Source organism: Bubalus bubalis, chromosome 2 (assembly GCF_019923935.1).
Source record: "Bubalus bubalis isolate 160015118507 breed Murrah chromosome 2, NDDB_SH_1, whole genome shotgun sequence".
Lineage (NCBI taxonomy): Eukaryota > Metazoa > Chordata > Mammalia > Artiodactyla > Bovidae > Bubalus > Bubalus bubalis.
Genome location: NC_059158.1, coordinates 141845106 through 141871580, shown reverse-complemented (window position 1 = coordinate 141871580; position 26475 = coordinate 141845106). Strand labels below are relative to the sequence as shown.

The 26475-nt window shown below is 42.4% G+C and overlaps 1 protein-coding gene across 14 annotated transcripts in view; it reads right to left on the bottom strand.

Annotated features, from left to right (window-relative positions):
* Positions 1-26475, bottom strand: part of CFLAR (CASP8 and FADD like apoptosis regulator) — a 54610-nt gene that overhangs the window by 10595 nt on the left and 17540 nt on the right. For 9 of the 14 annotated variants that reach the window (XM_025277987.3, XM_025277979.3, XM_025277986.3 and 6 more), the window contains 7 exons: positions 23794-24392; positions 21386-21491; positions 19701-19836; positions 18609-18694; positions 14752-14809; positions 8611-8660; positions 7847-7928 (listed from right to left, as the gene is read on the bottom strand). In XM_025277987.3, coding sequence (XP_025133772.1) covers positions 7847-7928; positions 8611-8660; positions 14752-14809; positions 18609-18694; positions 19701-19836; positions 21386-21491; positions 23794-24155 — 880 coding nt within the window. In that variant the 5' untranslated portion in view covers positions 24156-24392. Of the gene's footprint in view, positions 1-7846; positions 7929-8610; positions 8661-14751; positions 14810-15522; positions 15629-18608; positions 18695-18818; positions 18962-19700; positions 19837-21385; positions 21492-23793; positions 24393-25161; positions 25186-26475 lie in introns of those variants that run through there. The other 5 variants (XM_044937194.2, XM_025277988.2, XM_025277990.2 and 2 more) reach the window with 5 other exon arrangements.

Here is a 26475-nt window from a genome sequence, read left to right as displayed (position 1 = left end):
CCTGCTGAGGGGCTGTGGCTGGTGCCCCTCGTGGCTGCAGTGATGCTCCTGGGCTTGTGCTGGGGCTTCTGCTGTTGGTGGTGGTAAGGAGGTGGGGTTGGATAGGGTGGGGTTAGGGGTGGGCTGGGGTGGTCGCCGTGGGTGTGAGCAGCTGCACGATGGTGGCCACAGCAGGAGGTGCAGGAGGGGTATCTACATCTACGAGTGGGGCCAGTGGCCACGAGCACACCTTCCTTACCCCGTGCCTCATGCCAGCAACCACTATGGGAGGCTTAGCCATTGTGCCAGGTCTGGGGCTGGCTGTGACTCTCGTGCACGGGTGGCGGCTCCAAGAGGGTCCTGGTCTTCAGTGGGCTCTGGGAGGCAGGCCAAGACACCCAGGAGGCGTAGGAGTGACGATGAATGCGGACCTGTGCTGGTAGTTACACCACAGCACAGTGGAAGTGAGAGAGCTCGCAGACACCAGTGGGGCCGGCCGGGAAAACCTTGCCAACCAGATGGCAGGCTGTAGGTATGCTCTAGGCAGAGATGCCTGCCAGGGTGGACTACCCAACCAACATGGTATTCCACCTGCCTGACCACGGCTCTCAGTCCTATGACAGTGAGGTAAGATTTACCCAGAAGACCTCCCTCCCCAACTCCTAACCAAAGGTGGGCACGTGGGCACACACATACACACACAGCTCCCTGTTCCACACACCCCTCACCTAGTTATGACATCCAATAGTTTCCCATTCCCTCCAAACTATCTATCTATCCAGGATACACTCCATCCCCTATCCCCAACCTGTCATTGACTTCCCTTAGGAATTCTCCCCAGGGGTAATCGCACACCACAGTCTCCTTTTAGCCCAATCTTGGGCTCCTCTATCACCAAAGGGTTTCATGTCTGTTTATAGACTGTTTTCTTCAGAGGTGAAGTGGACGGCCAATGAAGTGCACCAACATGGGGTAACGGCGGAATCCCCTGCGGAAAAGGAGCTCCCATGAGCGGAAGGGTGCTTGCCATCGCCGCAGGAGGTTTCCTCAACAGCTCTGCCGGGGCCTTGGGCATCAGTGTGGATCGCTGACAGTGTGGGACGGAGGTGCTTGTGGCCGTGGTTGGTGGCCACCTGACGTGTGGCAGGGCATGGTGCAGAATGATCACATAGGAGAGGGGGCGGCAGCGAGCCGGGGGCTGGGAGGCTGGACTTGGAGTGCTCGGATGTGTATAAATGTGCATAAAACAATGACTGACATGTCACATAGAGCAGCAGGAGTTTAGGTAAAATAAGAGATCAGAGTAGGGAAAGTCAGTGCAGTCCGAGACACCTGAAGAGGAAATTATGGGAAAGGTGTAATTCAGCTGTGGTTCCCCCCAAAGAAACAGCAGGGCAAAGGACAGGCCTCCAAGTGGTAGGAAAATGGTGAATAAAGACAGAAGAGTGAGAAAGGAAGTGGGGAGTGTGGGGGGCAGGGCTTGTATAAACCTGACTTTCCATTTGTTCAGATACACTGATCAGGGGGTTTTACTGGACAATCCATTTACTGGACACACAAAATTATAAGCTACTTTTCAAATGTCGTTTTTTTTTAAGCTACAAATGATGACTAGTAATTCCTTCAGGACTAGCTTTTCTTAGGAGAAAACTATATTAATAATAAACATGTCAAGTGCATGTCAAGAGAGGTAGGTGTCTGTGGTTCCTTAGGCAGCCTTAAAGTCCTCTGCTTTTCCACATACCCACCATGCCTTTTCCACGATTCCAAAACTCCAGAAGCTCTGAAAAACTTAAGTTCTTTTCCCTAACTTGTTTTGTAGCAAAATCTTCCCTGAACTAATGAAAAGCTATTTATAGCCTTTATTCCACTTGGTGCAAATATCCATTCCTTTTGCTGTAGAAATAATCACAGATTATGGGGCACTACCCTAGACCCCACTGGCATGTTCTATAAATTACAGTATATGTACCATATCATCATTCTGAACTCTTAAACTTTTAAATTTTGAAATACAAGGGTCTCCAATAAGGGCTTGTGGACCTAAAATTCTTCTTTATATCCTAGGTTTATGCTGTCTGTGAAAAAAGGGTTTGCTATGTAGCACTGATTTAAAGGGCTTCCCAGGTAACTCAGTGGTAAGGAACCTGCCTACCAATTCAGGAGACGCAGGTTCGATCTCTGGGTCTGGAAGATCCCTTGGAGAAGGGAATGGCAACCCACTCCAGAATTCTTGCCTGGAGAATTCCATGCACAAAGAAGCCTGGAGGGCTGCAGATCAGGGGTTCGCAAAGAGTCGGACATGGCTGAGGGCACACATGCACACACACACACACACACACGCACACACACACACAACGATTTAAAGGGAAATTTCATTAGTGATTCTAGGTTTCCAACTGAATGGTTGCCTAAGTCTCAGAGGATAAGAGTGCTCAGAAAGGGCTTCCCTGGTGGCTCAGTGGTAAAGAACCTGCCTGCCAATGCAGGAGACACAGGATCGATCCCTGATCTGGAAAGATCCCACGTGCCGCAGAGCAACTAAGCCCATGTGCTACAACTACTGAGCCTGTGCTCTAGACCTAGGAGCTGCAACTACTGAAGCCCACATGCCCTAGAGCCCATGCTCCTCATGAAGAGAAGCCACTGCCATGAGAAGGCCGTGCACTGCAACTGGAGTGTAGCCTCTGCTCACTGCAACTAGAGAAAAGCCTGCCCAGGAACAAAGACCCAGCACAGCCACACTAAAAAAGAATGCCCAGGAAAAAAAAGCATACACCACAGACTTCCTGGTTCCATACACTCTCCCCCCGCCCAATTCCCAGGGAAGGATCTTTAATAGTCTGCTAACGCCATGGGAGTTAAGAGGGGGAGGCTTCTCTTCCTTGGCACTCAAGCTGGCAGGCAACAGCGGCTGCTGTAAGGGGATGAAGCCTCCATCACCATCTCAGGGGTCAGACTTCCACGTTTTCAAAGCTCAGCAGCAGAGGCCACCATGGCTGCTCTGATTCCCCTTGCTGAGATTTGTTTATATCTATCAGTACAGGAAAATGCTGCTGATTTGGGTTGTCACCCATTCCATTAAGCGAAATCGAGGAAAGGGGCTGCATGACCCCAAGGAGCAGCCAAGCTCCAGTCAACACCCTTGCAAAGCTCTCTCTGTGATCAACTTTTGGCTTTCAGACCCACTGCTGCTCTGTTAGAAGAGAAAGTTTACTTGCGCAAATTTCCCAGAGAAATGTGCAGCATCTGTTAAAGAAATCTACATCTTAGCCTAGTTAAAAGAGCACACAAAAATCTTCAAGCTTTTCAGAAACAGTGAGGGAGAAAAGATGAATAAACACATCCTCTTAAAATCTGCAAACACCATCTTTCATTCAGCCTAAAAACCCCAGCCAGAGCCCAAGGTCAAGGTCCAGAGTCCATGTGTCTGTGATTTGGGGCTTTCACTTCTCCCCTCCTTAACAAGATGCTCTGTCAGGGCACCCTGAAGCAGGAGCTCGTGTAAGTCTAGCTTTGCTAGGTCTCTGACACAAGTGACACAACCCTGAGGACACCAAGCACAAAGCCACTGAACGGAGACAATTAGCCCCAAATCCTTAAGCCTCTACGTCTGCTCCAAGAAGAGGCTACTGACTTCTCTAAAGATTCTTCTCAAGAATGAGCCACTTATAAAACAAAAAGTTAAAAAAAATTTTTAAAAGAATGAGCCACCAAATGATAACCTTATCTTTGTTCACAATGTGGCTCTAAGGCCAGTCTCTACCTGTGGCCTCTATACCTGCTTCATATAGGGCCAAGCGTGGTGATTTGCACATAGTAGGTGCTCAATAAATGTTTATGGAATAAAGGAAGAATAAACCTATAAAGCTTTGGGGAAATCACATACTCTTTGGATAGAAGTCTCACTTTTTTTTGAGGACAGGAACAGATAGGTGTAAGGGAGTCTGCTAAATTCTACAGGTACAAAGGAATGGTTTTAGAAACATACCAAGACCAATAGCGCTTATTTCTTCGTTCATTCACCCAACAAATATTTACTGAACTCTAATGTGCCACCCAGTTCCAGGTTCTGAAGACACACAGCAGAAGCTCACCACCCTCATGGCACTTACAGCAAAGTAGCTAAAAACAGAGGCTTTGCAGTCAAGCTTTCAAATCCCAGCTCTATTACTTAATGAGAAAAGCTAGAAAGGGAGTTTATTGTGCTCTGGTTGCTCATCTTGAAAATGGGGATAAGAGTGATACTGTGCAGGGGCCCTGCATTTCTTTGATTACAGAAAACAGCCTTCACCCAGCTTCCATGACCCTCCCTGAGTTCCAATGGGCAGATTCAAGCAGCTGTTAATCAGGAAAGGAAGGAATGGAGGGAATGTGAGACCAGGGAGAAACAAAGTCAAGAACAGTGTTGGGGCAAAGTCCTGTGTACCCATCAACAGACAACATCTTTGAGCTATTTTGCAGATACTGATACAGGCCTCTGGATCCCAGTTCTCTGGTCCCTCACTGGTCTGGGGTCAGGCTCCATGTGCTAAGCTCAAAGCCATGGCGAGTTCTAGCCCAGCAATTTACAACTAAAATTAAACAAACAAAACGGACAAGTAACATTAACTAATGTCCACAAAATGGATATTTTAGTGCCTGCTAAATGTATTGTGTGTGTGTTTAAGGCACTGCCCTAAGTTCTTTACAAGTACAACTCACTCACTCTTCCCAATCTCCCTATGAGGTGTGTCCTGTAATGAAGTCTGTTTACAGAAGAAAAATGGAGCTACAGAGAAGCTAGAAAAAGTGCCCCAGGTAACAAACTAGGACACGGCAAAGCCATGATTCCCACCTACATGGTGGTATCCCAGGGCTCAACTCTGATCACAACTCTATCACACAGAAAAATACAAATACACACTCAGTCCCAGCCCACAAGAGGTTCATAACTCAACAAGGGAGGTAGACACTGGAACTTAGCCATGAAAGTCACAAGTCATGGCTTTATCTTTGTGATTCTCCTCATACAACAGCTATACATTCTGCACCAAGTCCAGGTGGGAACTTCTTGCTAATGAATGAAACAAAACTGGTTACAACCAAAATAGGAGGACGATTACACAATCTCTTTCTGAGAAAACATTTCCTTATTTTTAAGTGAATACTAAGGGAATACCAGACCACCTGATCTGCCTCTTGAGAAATCTGTATGCAGGTCAGGAAGCAACAGTTAGAACTGGACATGGAACAACAGACTGGTTCCAAATAGGAAAAGGAGTACGTCAAGGCTGTATATTGTCACCCTGCTTATTTAACTTCTATGCAGAGTACATCATGAGAAATGCCGGACTGGAGGAAACACAAACTGGAATCAAGATTGCCGGGAGAAATATCAATAACCTCAGATATGTAGATGAAACCACCCTTATGGCAGAAAGTGAAGAGGAACTAAAAAGCCTCTTGATGAAAGTGAAAAAGAAGAGTGAAAAGTTGGCTTAAAGCTCTACATTCATAAAACTAAGATCATGGCATCTAGTCCCATCACTTCATGGCAAATAGTTGGGGAAACAGTGGAAAAAGTGTCAGACTTTATTTTTCTGGGCTCCAAAATCACTGCAGATGGTGACTGCAGCCATGAAATTAAAAGACACTTACTCCTTGGAAGGAAAGTTATGACCAACCTAGATAGCATATTCAAAAGCAGAGACATTACTTTGCCAACAAAGGTTCGTCTAGTCAAGGCTATGGTTTTTCCTGTGGTCATGTATGGATGGGAGAGTTGGACTGTGAAGAAGGCTGAGCGCCAAAGAATTGATGCTTTTAAACTGTGGTGCTGGAGAAGACTCTTGAGAGCCACTTGGACTGCAAGGAGATCCAACCAGTCCATTCTGAAGGAGATCAGCCCTGGGATTTCTTTGGAAGGAATGATGCTAAAGCTGAAACTCCAGTACTTTGGCCACCTCATGTGAATAGTTGACTCTTTGGAAAAGACTCTGATGCTGGGAGGGATTGGGGGCAGGAGGAGAAGGGGACGACAGAGGATGAGATGGCTGGATGGCATCACTGACTCGATGGATGTGAGTCTGGGTGAACTCCGGGAGTTGGTGATGGACAGACAGGCAGGCCTGGCGTGCTGCGATTCATGGGGTCGCAAAGAGTCGGACACGACTGAGCAACTGAACTGAACTAAACTGAAGGGCTAAAACCGGAGAGGGCAATGGCAACCCACTCCAGTACTCTTGTCTGGAAAATCCCATGGACAGAGGGGCCAGGTGGGCTGCAGTCCATGGGGTCGCTAGGAGTCGGACACGACTGAGCGACTTCACTTTATTTTTTCACTTTCATGCATTGGAGAAGGAAATGGCACCCCACTCCAGTGTTCTTGCCTGGAGAATCCCAGGGACGGGGGAGCCTGGTGGGCTGCCGTCTATGGGGTCGCACAGAGTCGGACACGACTGAAGCGACTTAGCAGCAGCAGCAGCAACAAGGGCTAAAACAGAAAGAACAAATCTTGTACATCAAATACACCTCAATTTAAGAAAAATAAAACTAAATAAATACAGGACACATCTATAGCTCAAGAGACAGCATTTCTCACATCTAACTAAATACAGGACAGGAGAAAGTAAGATCATATCTGAAATCCCAGGAAATTCAGTGTAATAGTTGCTAATTGGACCTTTCTTGGATTCTCTTCCCATAAAATTCACCATGGTAATATTTAAATATATACGTATTTATTTTTACTTATTTGGCCACACCATGTCTTAGTGGTGGCACACAGGATCTTTGATCTTTGGGGGGTATGCAGGATCTTTAGTTAAGGCAAGTGGATCTGGTTTCCCAATCAGGGATCGAACCCAGGCCCCCTGCTCTGGGAGCAGAGTCATAGCCACTGGACCACCAGGCAAGTTCCACCATGGTAACATTTTGAGTGAGCCTAAAAAAACTCAGTTCTGACTCATTCTAAGAGAATGTTGAGAAGCTGGAAAACTGTGGAAATAAAACGATCGATCCTTTCAAGAAAGAGATAAATAATGAAACCAAATTTTATTGCACTTATATAAGCTCTTCTCATTATTTTTTGATGCATCACCAGTGATTGATTCAGTTCAAGTCAGACATCCAACAGCTAAGAAAATCCATTCAGATCCAAACAAGGATAAACAGGTAGTATAGACTCAGGCCAATAACCAAAGTACAGGATGGCAGACACAGTGCCTCTAAATGAGTACAAATTTATCCTATTTTTAATATTCCCCAGAAAAGCTTTAAAGACCTATCTAGGTGAAATGATGGGGCATCTGATAATACTGAAGCCCAGAAAAACCCTCCATTTTTAACCCCTCCTTGGATTTCAGGACTCCTTCCTGCCGCAGCATCTAGCATGGAAAGAAAAGACCTCCCCAACTTTCACAAAATTTGCCTTTGTACCAGAGACAGCACTATGGGTTCCTCCAACTCCCTTTCGTTTTCCTCCTGACACACAGCTAGACTCAGTTCCTTGTCTACTGTGGTTGGATGGGGCCATGAGTTCTAACCAAAGGATTGTGGGTAGAAATGATACGTATCACTTTCAAGCCTGTTCCTCAAGTCCTTCTGAGCTCCTCCATTCACTTCCGTCGTCCACCAGCCATACACAGAGGAGCCAAAGACAACTCCAAGCCCTCAGATGATGACACCACTGATGTACACCTGCAACAAAGCTCCCCAGCCCCATCCCACCAGACATGAGTAAGAAACTACCCTTCCTGTGTGAAACCACATTTTTGGGCAGTGGTTTGTTAAACAGCAGCTAGTGTTGATGCCTCTGATGAATACTGCTTGTGTGTGCCTCAATCTCACTATGGAGCATCAATTCATCTGAAGCCTTCACACCTACCTGTGTCATTGCCAATGCAGTCAATTATCAGGCAGATTCCCAGGGGCTTGCTCTGCATCTTATATCTCTCTTCTACCGTGTGCTGGAAAGGAAAGCAGGGATTGTCAAAGAAGCTAAACATTGTTCTCTTACCTCAAGGTCCCCCCCATACTATCTTTTCTTTTGGATTTCCTTAAATTTCCTTTTGGCAGATGAGTTACTCAATAGGCACAGGCTGAAGTCACCATGACTGACATTTCCCTTCAACATCAACCAGTTATTTTAGTTTCTAATTAACTTTAATGAAACCTGCAGTCCCTTTACGCATTAGCTTTGTGAGATAAAGATAACGTAAAACACAGAGAAAAGATTGGTCATAAGTTTCCACAGCAACCTGCGTTTATACAAGTGATATTTTTCCAAACCAACACAAAAGGAGGCCTTTTATTGCCTTCTGTTATGGAGAAGACGTACCAGCATAGAAAAAGTCATAACAAGTCAAGGTTCGGAGTCATTGCTTACTTATTTACTCAGCAATCACTCAGCTGAGAAGAGAAATGCCACTTGGAATTTTCCTGTATTCCAAAGTGCACTAATGCAATCCACTTCAACATCTTTTTCTTTGCTACATCCAAGGTTCCCCTTTAGAACAGAAGTGCTCTCAGAATAGCATCCTCAGCATCCTACTGTCACAAAGAATTCTTAATAGACAGATATTTGTAAAGCCATCAGTGTTCTCCTCTATACTGTGCTTATACTACCAAGCCAGATCATTTATTCTGTACCTGAGGCAAAAATGCTCCTGATTCCTGAATGGGTCTCTTCACTGGTTCTCCTGGGGGTGAGAGAGAAATCATTTACAAAACTGAAGGAGAACTAAGGCTGTTCCTAGTCCCTGCTAGCTTTTATGTCACACCTGTTCTCTTTCCCGATTTTCTTCCCCGCTACTATCTCTTCTTTCCCCAGCTATACTCAGCCCCAAGCTTCTAACCTCACACTGAAACACTTAGCTAACTGATAACGAAACACAAGTCCCCATGCCAAACGGGTTGTGTAGAAAAACCACCTAAATAGAAGTGAAGAAGGTTCTCCCTTGCCCTCTTCCAGGTAAGAACCCAGTGACAGGGGAGTTTTTAACCTGATAGGGAGAATCTGATAAACTTACTTCCCAATAAATATATCAATAGCTTTACTGCATGTGCTGAAATTGCACACAATGCCTCAAGGGAGCAGCCTTAGAGACTCAGAGAAGGAAAAGCTTTTGTGAGTTTACCACTTAATGGAAGAGATGGCCACGTTTTCTTAATCCAGTGTCAATGGAAGATTGTAAAATAAAATGTCAATGGCAAGATATCAGACAGTGGGCTTAGCAAATGTAGATGAGCTTAAAGCAAAGTAGATAAAAAATGACTTTACTAGTCCCAGGGAAGTGGAGAAACCACCCATTTTGAAGCCATGAAGGGCTGGCTGAAACCCTAGCACTATTACTAGTAAGCTCTGTGATCTGGGGCAAGTTTCTTCCTGAAGTCTCGGGGTTTGTTGGGGTTTTGTTTTGTCTTGTTTTGTTTTTTAATCTCTGAGATGAGCACCTAATTTATAAGATTGCTGCACAAATGAGGAATAATATCTAAAGACAGGCAAAGAAAATGCCAGTGTTGGTCAAGTTTGGGGAAATGAGCACTTTGAAATGGTAATGCTGTATAAGCTGAAACAGACTTTTTAAGGGACAATTAGCAATACCCTTTAAACCAATGTTCTGCTTCTAGAAGTTTATCATAAGAAATAACAGAACAAGTGTGCAAAAATGTCATGGAGAGGTACTGAAGGACTATTTGTAACAGCCCTAAGCTAGAAAGAGCCTGAAAGTCTACTAACAAGAAACTGGTTAAATAAATAATGGTACATAGAATACTATGCAATGTGAAAATAGATAACAGAGATTTTATGTAATTGACATGAAAAGATACGCAGGATATATTAAGTGAAAAACATATTACTGAATAATATTGAGCCAATGTACTTAAAATCATGTATGTGTGTGTGTATATTCCATATACTTACTAGAGGTACATAGATCAAACATTAATAGTGATTATGTCTGATACTCAGAATTAAGAGGAAATTTTCAATTTTTATATTTTAATAATCATGGCTTAACAGAATTAAAAGAAAACACACAAAATAATCTATGTAATATGTCCATCTCAGTTCAGGGTACTTCACGTCAATTCAGTTCAGTCGCTCAGTCGTGTCCGACTCTTTGCGACCCCATGAACCACAGCACGCCAGGCCTCCCTGTCCATCACCAACTACCAGAGTTTACCCAAACTCATGTCCATCGAGTCGGTGATGCCATCCAGCCATCTCATTCTCTGTTGTCCCCTTCTCCTCCTGCCCCCAATCCCTCCCAGCATCAGGGTCTTTTCCAATGAGTCAACTCTTCGCATGAGGTAGCCAAAGTATTGGAGTTTCAACTTCAGCATCAGTCCTTCCAATGAACACCCAGGACTGATCTCCTTTAGGAGGGACTGGTTGGATCTCCTTGCAGTCCAAGGGACTCTCAAGAGTCTTCTCCAACACCACAGTTCAAAAGCATCAATTCTTCGGCACTCAGCTTTCTTCACAGTCCAACTCTCACATCCATACATGACCACTGGAAAAACCACAGCCTTGGCTAGATGGACCTTCGCTGGCAAAGTAATGTCTCTGCTTTTGAATATGCTATCTAGACTGGTCATAACTTTCCTTCCAAGGAGTAAGCGTCTTTTAATTTCATGGCTGCAGTCACCATCTGCAGTGATTTTGGAGCCCAAAAAAATAAAGTCTGACACTGTTTCCACTGTTTCCCCATCTATTTCCCATGAAGTGATGGGACTAGATGCCATGATCTCAGTTTTCTGAATGTTGAGCTTTAAGCCAACTTTTTCACTCTCCTCTTTCACTTTCATCAAGAGGCTTTTTAGTTCCTCTTCACTTTCTGCCATAAGGGTGGTGTCATCTGCATATCTGAGGTTACCGATATTTCTCCTGGCAATCTTGATTCCAGCTTGTGCTTCTTCCAGCCCAGCGTTTCTCATGATGTACTCTGCATATAAGTTAAGTAAGCAGGGAGACAATATACAGCCTTGACATACTCCTTTTCCTATTTGGAACCAGTCTGTTGTTCCATGTCCAGTTCTAACTATTGTTTTCTGACCTGCATATAGGTTTCTCAAGAGGCAGGTAAGGTGGTCTGGTATTCCCATCTCTTCCAGAATTTTCCAGTTTATTGTGGTCCACACAGTCGAAGACTTTGGCATAGTCAATAAAGCAGAAATAGATGTTTTTCTGGAACTCTCTTGCTTTTTCGATGATCCAGCGGATGTTGGCAATTTGATCTCTGGTTCCTCTGCCTTTTCTAAAACCAGCTTGAACATCTGGAAGTTCACGGTTCACGTATTGCTGAAGCCTGGCTTAAAGAATTTTGAGCATTACTTTACTAGTGTGTGAGATGAGTGCAATTGTGTGGTAGTTTGAGCATTCTTTGGCATTGCCTTTCTTTGGGAAACTTCTCAGGGTACTTAGCACTTACTAAAAGTGTTAATAAATTGCAGTTATTGTAATCATCATCCAGTTGAAATCTATTTGGAAGTCCGAAATAATAGGAACACTTGGTTTGATTAAACTTCTATCAGATTGAGGGCAAGTTATCAGGATGCTTTTCTCTTTTACCAGCAAATGAACCATATCCAGGCAAGAGCAGGCAACCAGCTCTCCTAAGGATCTTCAGGGCTATTGAGAGCTTCATCTACCTCACCTGTATAATTACCATCAAAGATAAACTAGCCATCACAGAGCCCAGTGGAAAGAGCTCTGATTATTTTAAACTCCTATCCAAATCTACCAGTTCTCCCAATTTAAACAGCTAACTCTTACCACCTCACCGGTGTCTTAAGAAACATGCTGTCAGAAATTAACTCACTCTTCAACAGCTCTGGCTGGAGGGCTGACTTTTATGCATGGAATGATGGGCATGACCTGCTCCATCTGGCTGATGTGGGCAGAATATTTGGAGGTGCACACAGACAGTATATGGGCTGAGTCAGGGGATGTTGGCAAGGGGCCTGCCACATAAAGGAAGCTTCCATCAGGCCACCACCCTGCTTGGTACACTCAGGATCGCCACTGCACACAGGACAAATTCCAAGCTCCTCAGGGAAGACTGAGCTCTCTTTACCTGTCTAAACAGCCCTGCCTCTTAAGTACAATCATATCCACTACAGTAAGACTCAGCCCTCTTTTGAAGGAGAACTCAAGACAAGAAAAAAGCACCCTTCTTGAAAATGATAGCATCAAGAGCTGATGTTTTAAGAGTGATGAGAGAGATCTTACATCCCTTAAATCTTTTGGTTGACTCAGTTCAGTCGCTCAGTCACGTCCGACTCTTTGTGACCCCATGGACTGAAGCACTCCAGGCTTCCCTGTCCATCACCAACACCCAGAGCTTGCTCAAACTCATGCCCATCAAGTCGGTAATCCCATCCAACCATCTTATCCTCTGTCATCCCCTTCTCCTCCTGACTTCAGTCTTTCCCAGCATCAGGGTCTTTTCAAATGAGTCAGTTCTTCCCATCAGGTGGCCAAAGTACTGGAGTTTCAGCTTCAGCATCAGTCCTTCCTATGAATATTCAGGACGATTTCCTTTAGGATGGATTGATTGGATCTCCCTGCAGTCCAAGGGACTCTCAAGAGTTTTCTCCAACAGCACAGTTCAAAAGCATCAATTCTTCAGCCCTCAGCTTTCTTTATGGTCCAACTCTTAACATCCATACACGACTACTGGAAAAACCATAGCTTTGACTAGATGGACATTTGTCGGCAAAGTAATATCTCTGCTTTGTAATATGCTGTCTAGGTTGGTCAGTGCTTTTCTTCCAAGGAGCAAGCATCTTTTAATTTCATGGCTGTACTTACCATCAGCAGTGATTTTGGAGCCCAAGAAAATAGTCCGTCACTGTTTTCATTGTTTCCCATATATTTGCTATGAAGTGATAGGACCAGATGACTAGGTTTTTTTTTTAATTCTTTTATTTGTAGAGGTGGAGAATGTCATCTTACAGTATCTACATTTATTAAATGGGCTATAAAACAAGATCCTGCTGCTGCTGCTGCATCAGTTCAGTCATGTCTGACTCTGTGCGACCCCATAGACGGCAGCCCACCAGGCTCCCCCGTCCCTGGGATTCTCCAGGCAAGAACACTGGAGTGGGGTGCCATTTCCTTCTCCAATGCATGAAAGTGAAAAAATAAAGTGAAGTCGCTCAGTCGTGTCCGACTCCTAGCGACCCCATGGACTGCAGCCCACCAAGCCCCTCTGTCCATAGGATTTTCCAGGCAAGAGTACTGGAATGGGTTGCCATTGCTGTCTCCGAAAACAAGATCCTAGTAACCTTTTTTCTTCCTGCTCCTAGATAATGGGTTTAACATGGCTTATGACCACGGCTAGATTAATGTTTAACATGGCCTGGTTATAGTTCTGTTTGAGGTATAAATGTCACATGTCTTAAAATATATAGCCAAAACAATGAAGTCAGAGGTATTTACATTCAAATAAGCTAATCTGATCATGGAAAAAGTAAGAGAGTTCCAGAAAAACATCTATTTCTGCTTTATTGACTACGCCAAAGCCTGTGACTGTGTGGATCACAATGAACTGTGGAAAATTCTGAAAGAGATGGGAATACCAGACCACCTGATCTGCCTCTTGAGAAATTTGTATGCAGGTCAGGAAGCAACAGTTAGAACTGGACATGGAACAACAGACTGGTTCCAAATAGGAAAAGGAGTACGTCAAGGCTGTATACTGTCACCCTGCTTATTTAACTTCTATGCAGAGTACATCATGAGAAACGCTGGGCTGGAAGAAGCACAAGCTGGAATCAAGACTGCCGGAAGAAATATCAATAACCTCAGATATGCAGATGACACCACCCTTATGACAGAAAGTGAAGAGGAACTAAAAAGCCTCTTGATGAAAGTGAAAGAGGAGAGTGAAAAAGTTGGCTTAAAGCTCAACATTCAGAAAACCAAGATCATGGCATCTGGTCCCATCACTTCATGGGAAATAGATGGGGAAACAGTGGAAAAAGTGTCAGACTTTATTTTTCTGGGCTCCAAAATCACTGCAGATGGTGACTGCAGCCATGAAATTAAAAGACGCTTACTCCTTGGAAGGAAAGTTATGACCAACCTAGATAGCATATTCAAAAGCAGAGACATTACTTTGCCAACAAAGGTCCGTCTAGTCAAGGCTATGCTTTTTCCTGTGGTCATGTATGGATGGGAGAGTTGGACTGTGAAGAAGGCTGAGCGCCGAAGAATTGATGCTTTTGAACTGTGGTGTTGGAGAAGACTCTTGAGAGTCTCTTGGACTGCAAGGAGATCCAACCAATCCATTCTGAAGGAGATCAACCCTGGGATTTCTTTGGAAGGAATGATGCTAAAGCTGAAACTCCAGTACTTTGGCCACCTCATGTGAAGAGTTGACTCATTGGAAAAGACTCTGATGCTGGGAGGGATTGGGGGCAGGAGGAGAAGGGGACGACAGAGGATGAGATGGCTGGATGGCATCACTGACTCGATGGATGTGAGTCTGGGTGAACTCCGGGAGTTGGTGATGGACAGACAGGGAGGCCTGGCATGCTGCGATTCATGGGGTCACAAAGAGTCGGACACGACTGAGTGACTGAACTGAACTGAACTGGACTGAAGCTAATTTGATGGATAACTAGAAATGCCAATAAGTATATTTTAAGAGTTTAACTGTTCATTTTGAGACCTTAATTAAAATATGTAGATAAAGGAATGGCCAACTCTAAACATGCAACATTTTGTACTTGAATTATCAAGCATTTTTAAAAGTGAATATAAAGAAAAGCTGGTCTTACTTTGAATGTCAGGTGGTCCCATCATAAGCCTTTGTTCTTTACTCCTGCCATTCTGGAGCTTCAAACATAAAAAACAAGGTCACACTCCCCGTTCATTTTTCAGAGGCATATTATATTACACCTCTTTAAATATCTTGATAGGATTCTTAGGAATAAATTAAAGTATCACATTCACTGTTAAATTATCTAAAGAAAACTAGCAAGAGACATTAATTCCATAAAACTATAGTCCATGACCAAAGCAGCAATTCAAAGTGAAAATACAATAAATGTGTAAATATATTCAACTAGCATATTAGAATGTTTCAAAAACAGCTCAATAAAGTCAGACGTCATGGTACAGGAGAGTTGCCACAATAACTCAAAGTTAGAACAAGCTGTTGGAACTTGCAACATTCAAAATTCTGTGTTAAAGATCAGGTCATTCAGCCTGATCTTTAATACAGAGGCAAGGTACAGGTATGATTAAGAGTGGGGGTAGAATTCTGCCACTTATTAGCTATGTAACTTTGAGCAAATTCTTTAACTATATGTCTGTTTCTTTATCTTCAAAATGAGGACAATAATAGTACCTACCTTATAAATATTTTTCAGGATTAAATGTATACAAGACACTCAGCACAGTGACTTTTAAGCATACGGATGTCCAGTTTTTCTTTTTCTATAATGCCTAGCTATGCATAAGCCACATGTGGGTGTAGCTCTTGAACATTAGCCACCCTCTCTGAGGGCCAGAACGGGATGAATCAGAGAATGAAAGATTGAACAGACCCTTTCTCTTCTCAGATGACAGGTCCTGTATAAGGTACACATAGCACACACTGTCAACCATCTGATACGCTCAGCTTTCAAATGACAGTTCTCCTCTGAAGCTATCCTAGCCAAAAGAGAGAAGTACACTATTTGTTAAGCTGTGTCTATAGCTAAGTCTGTGCATCTAAATCAAAGAAAACACATAAATTGCTTTTATCAGTAATAACCAATGACTTAGCCAGAGGATAATGATATTAGAATTTGAAACCCCACATGGGTGTGCATTCACTTTTACATACTATTAAAGAGATATAACATCAAATCAAAGCTAGATTTACTCTAGATAAATATAAAAGAACATGACAGTACAGAGTTACAACTTTTTTTTTGGCTGCACCGTGTGGCTTGCAAGATCTTAGCTCCCCAACATGGGATCAAACTTGTGCCCTCTGCAGTGGAAGCACAGAGTCCTAACCACTAGACAGCCAGAAAAGTCCCACAATTTGTTAACTCATATGTTGGTATCACGTATCCTACAATGCCACTGTAATTTTTTTAATAATAATGATAAAGAATGTATTTGAAAACCATTCAGCCAGCTTGAACTAACTGCAATGTATCAAACATTCCACTCCATAGTTGAGAACATTCTTTTTTTTTACAAAATGCACATAGCATTCAGCAAAATAGACTGTATAATGTGCCATAAAGCAAACAAAAAATTCAGTGTGTTCTGAAGGACAGAAATCATACAGAGCAATTATTTGACCAAAACAGAATTATAAATCAATAATAACAAGGAAATGTTTATATCTCTGGAAATCAACTTTAACACTTCCAAAGATATTTTGTCACATAAAGGGAAATATTTGAACTCAGGGGCTAAATTTGGACAAAATTTATAAAGAGATGGGGCATTTAGAATAAAGAGATAGGACACTGAGGGTGGGGTAAGCAGGTAAGACTTCTCTAAGGGCACTCAGGAACCTTTGGAATTTGGGATGGCAAATGCTTCTGAAATTTTAAAAGCACCTTTGCAAACTTGTATGAGTTAACATCCAGGCTCCTAAATCTTGTGAGGAATTCACTGAATTCATACGCCATAGTGCCTGCTAACTAAATGAATGAATGACCAAGGCCACAGATTAATATAGCAAATTTAAGGCAAAATTTACAGAGCATGTGGGTTCCTAAAAAGCCACAAAGACAGTGAATCCAATTACTTGCATTAACAAAGTAGAAAGGCAATAATAAAAATACAGCAGGCTTTTAACTAAGAATGACAGTATAATTTCTGGTAGATACGCCATAGCAAAGAAAGTTCAGAAAATCGGGATCTGAATCCTAAATCAGTCTTCTCTCATGATTTGGTATCACAGAGGTTCAGAAGGATGAAGAAAAGCATATTTAATTCTGGAAAAAATGCACCATGGTGTAGAAGGAGTATGGATGGGCCTAGGTCTGGCGGCCGGTAGGGTGGGCAATCAATGTTCCTTAGGCCTGAGTGAAAGTGGCTCAGTCACGTCCGACTCTTTGCAACCCCATGGACTATACAGTCCATGGAATTCTCCAGGACAGAATACTGGAGTGGGTAGCCTTTCCCTTCTCCAGGGGGTCTTCCCAACCCAGGGATTGAACCCAGGTCTCCTACATTACAGGCCGATTCTTTTTATCAGTTCAACCTCAAAGGAGGCCCTTAGGTACTTAGGCCTAAATGTCTTTATTTATTTAATGAAAGGGTTGGGCAGTTAATCCCTACCACCATCCATCTGAGTTCAGAAATTCTATTGCCTAATGCTCTCTTACAACTTATCTCCTCCACAAAACTATTTTTATTACAGGTATAGTCAATATTTTCATCACATACTTTTATGAAAGTGCTTATGATTTAATCACAAATGATAAACTGTGGTCCTGACTACACATTCCATATATCCTTATATGTGGATGAGGATGAGATTACAATGAGATTAAATTCTCAGTATAAAAGATTAACCAAACAATTATTCTGATGATGACCTTGCACCGCTGACTAACACAACCACCAGAAGTGACTATCTGTTATTTATGGTCACAAATCAGTCACTCAGTGACAAAAACACTTTTACACTTTTGTTGAAATCACTAAAATAAGCTCAATGAAAAGCAAATGCACAAAGAGGTAAACACAAGGATATTTATTTTGAAGTATTGTCATACAACAAAAGATTAGAAAAAAATCTACATCCATATTTATAAAACATATTGTGATACAGCTAGAAAGTATCACTTGGAAACTATGTCCAATCTCTAAGAACAATGATTAAATAGAGGCAGTCCCATATGATTCATACGAAAAAATTTCTAAGAATTCTCAGGTCAGGACAGTGGGCATAGCATGCTACCATTTGTACAGAAGAAAAAAAGTAAAAATTAATATGATATGTGCATAGACTATCTCCAAATGGTCAGAGAAGAAAATGGGTAACAACAGCTGCCTCTGGGGAAAGGAACTGGGCAAGAGGAAACAGACTTTAAAAATCATTTTAGCACATTTTGAGTTTTTTGTCCATGGGCATGTCCTACCTATTTTTATTTCAAAAGTTAAATTCTCTAGACTTCCTTGGCGGTCCAGTGGTTATGAATCCCCTGTCTTGCAGTGCAGGGGACACAAGTTTGATCCCCGGTCAGGGAGCTAGGTCTCACATGCCACAACAAAGAGTTCACATGCTACAACCAAGACCTGGTGCAGCCAAATAAATAATTAAATATTAAAAAATAAAAATGTAAATTTTCAAAGGAACACACAAACAATGGAAAAAATGTTTGTGTATGGGGATACATAAACACACAGGGAAAAAAGACTAGAGGGGAACAACTGTTAACACGGAGGTGATTTATCTTCTTTCCTTTATATATAGTTCTCTGTATTTTCCAAGTTATCTCAATAAACACATTAGCTTTGAAATTATAAGAATTTATACATATTTTATAAACAAATGCATATTTCTGTCACAATTTTTTTCAGATGTTAAATGAAATACATGCTAGGAGAATATGTACATTTTTGTCAAAGTTCTGAAACTGTTTCATGCCAGGATTCCACACATTTGCTCCAGACTCACCCTTAGGTTATATGAAGGATCTTTAACACTCAAGTTTGGCAGAGATGCCTGGCGAGCATTTACATAATTTGTTTCCGCTCCTTGAGCTGCAAGCAGAAGAGAGGCACTGAGTTAAGATTGACAAATTATCATCAAATGAATCTTCAACAATGGCTCAGTTCAGAGTCAGTCATGATCTTTCAAAATACCCAAAACTTTCCAGCCACTTACTGAACTCAAAATGTCAGATCAGATGACTCTTCTCCCAATGTCATTAAGAACAGACTAAAAGTGCTACTCCTATTCTTGATCTTGAATCATTCATGGGCATGGGGGAGGGCTGTGTGCAGATCACTGGGTATCAGTCATGCCCTCAGGCTCTGTGGTGGCTGTAGACTGCTAGCAGAGCCCATACTGAGTGTGAGTCTAAAAGACATGGGAATTGAGGGATGGGATGGGGAGGAAGGTGAGACAGAGGGTCAGGATGGGGAACACATACACCCATGGCTGATTCATGTGAATGTATGGCAAAAACCACCATAATATTGTCAAGTAATTAGCCTCCAATTAAAAAATAAAATAATAAATAAATAAAAGACATGGGAAGGGGTGCTGTGAGAGAGAAGGCCAATGTGTGCTGGCCCCCTTTATGGAAGGGGTTCAGCAGAAAAAATGCCCCTTTCCATGAGGAGGTTATATGCAAGGCAGTTACAGGACCCCAGGGACAGGATGTCTCCAGAGCTTGGATGGTGGTCAGGCAAGGCAGCAGGGCTTGGCATAGACTCAGAAGCCCTGAGTACACACAGTGCCACCAGCCAGTGCAGAAAGTTGGGGTGCAGACTCCTTCTTAAAGACCAGAATGTTAAGAACTGCTTGGTGCCATTTTGCAGAGGGCCAAGACTCTGTGGTCAGGGGTGCTGGCTGATGAAGTTAGCAGACAGATATAGGGTATAGAGGATATAAAGGATTCTGATTGCTAGCCTCAGGCTGGTGAGGGCCATGGACATTCAGGTTCTGTTCCATCCACCCATTGTACACATGAATCTCTACCAACCTAACCCACTAAACATAGGTACTTCCTTAGGCCACAGAGAGGGCCAAAATGCTGCTCACCTGACTGCTTGTATTTCTGGATTTTTGTCTTCAGGTCTATCCTGTTGATGTTCCTTAGGCTTTCTTCTAATAAATTCAGTTGATCTGGAGCAACCAGATTTAGCTTCTCCAATTCAACCACAAGATCCAAGAAACTCTAAGAGAACCATCAACAAGAAACAAATGTCAGTACGGCTGACCATCAGGCCTCATATGCAAACCTCAGGCTGCATAATTTATAACAATAAGAAAATGTGACCAGAGGAGTCCTCTGAGTGACCTTCAAGGATCCTAAACCAGAGTGCTTTGTTTTATTGTTTCTCCAAGACCATGAGCAAATTACACTCCTGGAATTTACCCAGAAAAGAGGTAAGTCTTTGGGGGGGTGCAACCTGCACCTAGGTTGGGAATAGATGCATGAGTCATTTTTTGCATGAAGGATTAAGAAAGCAGGCCTGAAAATAAAATCCTCCTGTGTTAATTCTCTTCCCAAAAGTCAGGCTGGTGTCATACTGAAAAACTCTAAGGGATTTACTGAAAAAGGGAAGTGAGACAGTAGCTGGGGAAATGTTTTTACTAGAAAAATTCTAAATGATATAGCCCTGAAGTTCCTAAAATATTTTAATCAATGCTGGAAATTCCAGTTCATTCTGATACAGTGGACAGACATGAGGTGGTAAAATTACAAGGTGAGGGTATTTTGCTATTTGTTCAGCCTGGAACATAGGGATTGTGAAAGAACTACATTTCAGAAATAGGCATCACTTTTGGTTTTACTTTCTTTCTGTTTAACATTTGGTTACTAATGTGCTATCTTTATTTTTCAATTAATAATCATAATTAAATCTACATAAATGATTGAGAAATAAGTGGACTAGGGGATGCCAAAAAATGAGTTTTATTTTTTTTTATTTTACTTTCCATTTTGCATTTGATATTGGGGGCATACAGTTGCCCTATATTCCTAGATCTCAGAAATGAAACAACAATCATTAAGAAACATGAGGAGATTCTTAAGCAATGATTTACCAAAGTCCTCAGAAGCAGATCCTTGATACTAGAGACCCAAGCTTTTCCTGGCCTGTCCACAGGTCGGAAGTACATATCAGGCCAGCTGGGATCTACTTTTCCAGTGACCATAGCATCCCTGAGATTTCACCCCTAGCTCATTTTCAACTGCAAATCTCTACTTCTGCCACTCTGTGGATTCATCAGCCTCAAGGACCTTCCCCTGCCCATCTCCCCCGAAGCCTGATGACTGTACACTGACCCTGAAGTGGCTGAGAGAGGGGGACAGCAGAGAGCAAGATGGCAGTGGGCCAGCACGTCCCATCTGTTTCTGCTCAGCGTGAGCAGATGGGACTTCCTAACCTTCCCAGATGATCTGCCAAACCAGGGAGAGAAGCTGAAGGAGAAGCCAGGCCTATGATTTTATACAAATAAAGGATAAAATGCAAGGAGGAAACACACATCCAGGGCCACACCAGCCAACAACACTCTATTGCCTCTCAATTCATGGACCAATTTTCTTCCCATCAGTGTTACTATGAAAAAACCCTCATACTCTTCTCCCTTCCCACCTTCACCCTCAATTTGGGCCTCCTTGCTTAAGTGCCTGATTCCCTCTCTTCATACCATAGAGAACAACTCCCAACCTCTGATAAGACTCTTGGGAACATGAATCAAGAAAAAGAAAGAAAACTCACCTTATCCTTGGCTATCTTGCTTCGACCCGTATGATCTCTCATGAGGAACATTAATGAGGACACGTCAGATTTATCCAAATCCTCACCTATCTCCATCATCAGCACCCTGAAAACCAGACAAGGTTCTTTAGTAAATTCAGACACAAGTCCTAGTGAGAATACTAAGAGCGTAGGTCTCCTCTAGGCCAAAAACTGGTTAAAAGACTAATTCTTGCCCCTATTTTGAATGTGTCCCCCAGAAAACAGAAAGCATACATCACCCCAGGAGATCTTAAGGAAATTCAAAAAGGAAACTTATCCCTTCTGAGTTTTCAGTAGAACATGGTACCTCTTTTTCCATCTGCTATGAAAAGAACAAGAGAATAAAAACTTCCCCAAAGAATCCCCTAGCTCTCCCAGAAGTTATAAGTGAAATACATGAAGAAACTAAATGACTAAGATGAAAGATGTAAATAGAATTCAAAATGATCTCATCCTCTCAGTTTAACAAATTCCCAGGTGATGCTGAAGCCGCTAATACAGGGACAATACTTTGAATCACAAGATCATGAATCAAAGTAACGCATAAGCTGTCCTGGCTTGCTCCAGAACTCAAAAGGTAAAAGGCATCTACATCCTGGAGACTGTGACTGTGTAGAAAGCCCCTCCTCACTTAGTCACCTCTGTTACAGCTGGGGTACCAGCATGCTTTATCGGGGCTCCCAAGGACATCTCATGATTGTCATTAGGGCCTGGTCATTGTCATCACTGCTTAGAAGCCCATTTTCCCAATTAGACTTTCAGATTCTTGAGGATGGAAGATTCTTCATTTTGCTTTAGCGCTTACCAAACACCTCGCATATGTCAACCCACAATAGAGCCCATTCAATAGATGAATAAATGAATCTAGCATTCCCTGGCCTCTCTACTCAGAGGTCCCCAAACTGCCTCCATTCACTACAGCAAGGAAACAGAAGATGGAGAGAGTCCCCTGACTTTTTCACAAAAACCCAGTCAGTGCCTCCTGAAAAGCTTTAAGATTTCTGACATCATATAATGGTTGGAGAAATGGAAGATGATTAAGAAAAACAGCAACAACGATAATTAACCCTTACATTGGTAGAGTGCTACCTGGTTTTAAAAAGTTCTTTACATAATTTAAAATATAGTAATTTTTAAAAGTACTTCACAAACTAAATTATCACCATCAATCCTTACAAACACACTTGTGAAATCAGATATTATTCTTAGTTTCACAAGTAGGAAAATGAAGGCCCAACTGATAGCAGTGGCTGGCTCAGCCTATGTGGCTGAGGCTATTGGTTCTGAGGCTTCAAACAGACCTTTAATCTCAAGTCTCATCCACGTTCCAAGGGCCACACTGATTGCAACTCTCTTTAATACAGTTTTTAATCATGTATATCATCTCCAAATGATAATATCTCCAAATAATGATATAACTAAAGACCCAGTGGTCCAGAGAAAAAAAGAATCACAAATTTAAGGTTATAAATTATCTTTCTTTCCCCAGAAATGCAGCCTTTCCTGTCGTTTCTGTGCTCCTCTGAGCCTCCAAGAGAATGTTCTGTGACCAGGAAAGTGAAAGTGAAGTCGCTCAGCCGTGTCTGACTCTTTGCAACCCCATGGACTGTAGCCTACCAGGCTCCTCTGTCCATGGGATTTTCCAGGCAATAGTATTGGAGTGGATTGCCATTTCCTTCTCCAGGGGATCTTCCCGACCCAGGGATCGAACCCGGGTCTTCTGCATTGTAGACAGACCAGGAGGAAGGAACAATTCAAAGGCTGTCTGAACTAAAGGGAACTCCAGTAGTCATTCCTCTCTGAACTTAAGGGAGTCTAGATGTGGTTAATTGAAGAAACCTTCAATCTGGGCTCTCCAGAGCCTCCGGGAGTAGGGACCTCATAGAAACTCACTGAAAGCTAGCTCACCCACTAACTTCCTCGGCAGGGGAAAGACCAGAGGAAATTCAGGAAGGATCACAAAGCTCTAAAAGGTCAGGAAGATTACTGTCAAGCTTGTTGTTTTCTTTTCTCAGAACAGGAAATTGCCCAGCTCTGACATCACGGGCTAGCAAAGAACACAGCAGATCTCATAATTAGAAGCCTGCAAGAGTACTAGCTCTTAGTCATTTGTCTCTCTACCATTCTACCCATCAGGCAAACACATACCATCTGTCCTTTCCAGTTTCATTCTGACCTTCTACACAGTTATTTAAGCAAACATGTACTAAGGATTCAAACATTTCAGAAGAATGAATATCAACAGGGCAATAAGATCGGTGGGTAGATAAAGGGATGAACCTGCTTTTCTTAATGTCCTCTATGTTTCTATGGTTCTGAAGTCTAGACCTTCTTCCCTCCCTTCCTCCCTCCTACTGGTGCAGCCTAGGGAGGGGCTGATGAATTACCTATAGTCTGAAATCAGATGTGGGTGCCTGCGCAGGAGGGCCTCCACTGTCGGGGTATCCATATTCAAGACCCTCTTGAGCAAGTCAAACCGCCTCACTCTGTAGAGCAGCTCAGCCAAGCTCACAGAAGACAGCTTTCCTCTCTCTCTTAAAATATCCAGAAGATCCCTGACATTCAGTGGAACCACATCTGCAGCAACATCTCGGCACAAAAAAAGGAGTGTATCCTTCTCCTCTTCATCAAGTGCTTCTTCTACCTGATGGATGACTTCAGCAGACATCCTGTACAGTGTCATTCCAAGGAATGGCAGGAAGAAAAGTCTAGTCCAGTCAATAGAAGGCCATGAAGCTACTGATTTCATTTCTGGTGGTTTTCTTCATTTCTTTCAAAATCCTTTCCAATGGAGGAGTTCTGTGGTTAAAAGGGAACTTTTTTTTTTAATCCTCCTAGCAAAATAACGTATGCCTCAAAGTCCAGGCTCTTCTTTTCTTGCTGGTCTAATTTAGCAGATTAAACTCATGTTGTTAAGTCTGCAGAAGTGATCCTTTCCGGAGACAAAGCAACTGATCCCCAAATCAGGACAGACAAAGAAGATAACCTACATTTTAAAAGAAATGAAACCAAAGACAAATTATTTCAAAAAAAAAAAAATCCCACATGCTTTATCAGAATTTATCAGAGTATAAAGTGTGATAAGCGGAAAATCACTACTAAGGAATTAATGACGAAGTGACAGATGAATGGTGAGGGGCAGAGGAAGAGCCCAATGACTAGGCTGCTCTCTAGACCACAGAAACTGAGGTCACGGGGGTTAACCCCTTTTGGGTGAACTCCCAGTAGACTTGAACAAACACAAATCTTAGCAAAGGGGACTCTGCAAGGTGTCAAAAATGATGGGAGAAAACCGGTTTCTGTCTCTACCTCACCCTTTTTTCCCCAGTTGTTCTCCTACTTGGAAACCCCTCATTCACACCTGCTGCCATCCTCCCAAAGTCGCAGGCACTTTACACAGTGTCATCATGACTGCTCACAGGACCCGCCACCATGGCTGAACATGAGCCTTGCCGGGTTTTGATCACCTCTTTGGACCCTGAGCCCCTTAGGAGGGTCAGAATCCCATACTCACAACACATTGCTGGACAGCAACTGTCACTGGCATTGCTGATTGCATCAGTGGAAAAAAGGAGGTTGAGCAGATCTGCAGAAAGATGCAGGAACTGGGTGGGAATGGTGGGATGTTCATGCCATGGGTGTATTCTTAACTTTTTCCATTGGAACTCAACCTATTTTCTTTCAAAATTTAAGTTATAAATGGGGATCACTGTTTAAAGTTTCATAGCTATATTTTATTTTAAATAAGCTCTTACCTCTTATGCTATTGGTGGAATGCAAACTAGTACAGCCACTATGGAGAACAGTATGGAGATTCCTTAAAAAACTGGAAAGAGAACTGCCATCCGACCCAGCAATCCCACTGCTGGGCATACACAATGAGGAAACCAGAAGGGAAAGAGACACGTGTACCCCAATGTTCATCACAGCACTGTTTATAATAGCCAGGACATGGAAGCAACCTAGATGTCCATCAGCAGATGAATGGATAAGAAAGCTATGGTACATATATACAATGGAGTTATTACTCAGCCATTAAAAAGAATACATTTGAATCAGTTCTAATGAGGTGGATGAAACTGGAGCCTATTATACAGAGTGAAGTAAGCCAGAAAGAAAAACACCAATACAGTATACTAATGCATATATATGGAATTTAGAAAAATGGTAACAATAACCCTGTATACAAGACAGCAAAAGAGACACTGATGTATAGAACAGTCTTTTGGACTCTGTGGGAGAGGGAGAGGGTGGGATGATTTGGGAGAATGGCATTGAAACGTATAATATCATATATGAAACGAGTTGCCAGTCCAGGTTCAATGCACGATACTGGATGCTTGGGGCTGGTGCACTGGGATGACCCAGAGGGATGGTATGGGGAGGGAGGAGGGAAGAGGGTTCAGGATGGGGAACACGTGTATACCTGTGGTAGATTCATTTTGATATATGGCAAAACCAATACAATAGTGTAAAGTTAAAAAATAAAATAAAATTTTTTAAAATAAATAAATAAGCTCTTATGTTCTGGTACAATACCCTGTTGGTTTCTAGCAGAGAACATTTCAGATTAAAAGCTAATCTTAGCAAAAAATAATTGGGAAACAACCTAACTGTAGGTTGGTAACTCTTGCTGCATATTTGTGTACACATGTATTAAACTAGCAGGATTTACTGAAAGGAACACCGATTCTATTTTATTTATTGATATACAATCTCAGGTTACAAAGATGAAGCATCTTACCACAAACACATAAGTAGAAAAAAAATTTATATGAGAACAAAGAGGAAAATAATTAGATTAGAAAGTCAAAATGAGGTGGAGGGATAAAGAATACAATGCAAATATGCAGGCCAGAAAGGCCTAAACAGATTTTAGCAGACCCTGAATGTGTCCCGAGCTTCCTGGTAGTCAAAGCAAAAAGGGATATATGGGATGTTAAATAGCCCTTGCTGTCAAAAATAAGAAAAACTGAAAGATTCTTAGAGGAAGCACAATTTCCCTAGAGTTCCGGAGGTCCCCACCAATGGAAATATTAATGAGTACTTTAGTGTCTGAAATTAACAAA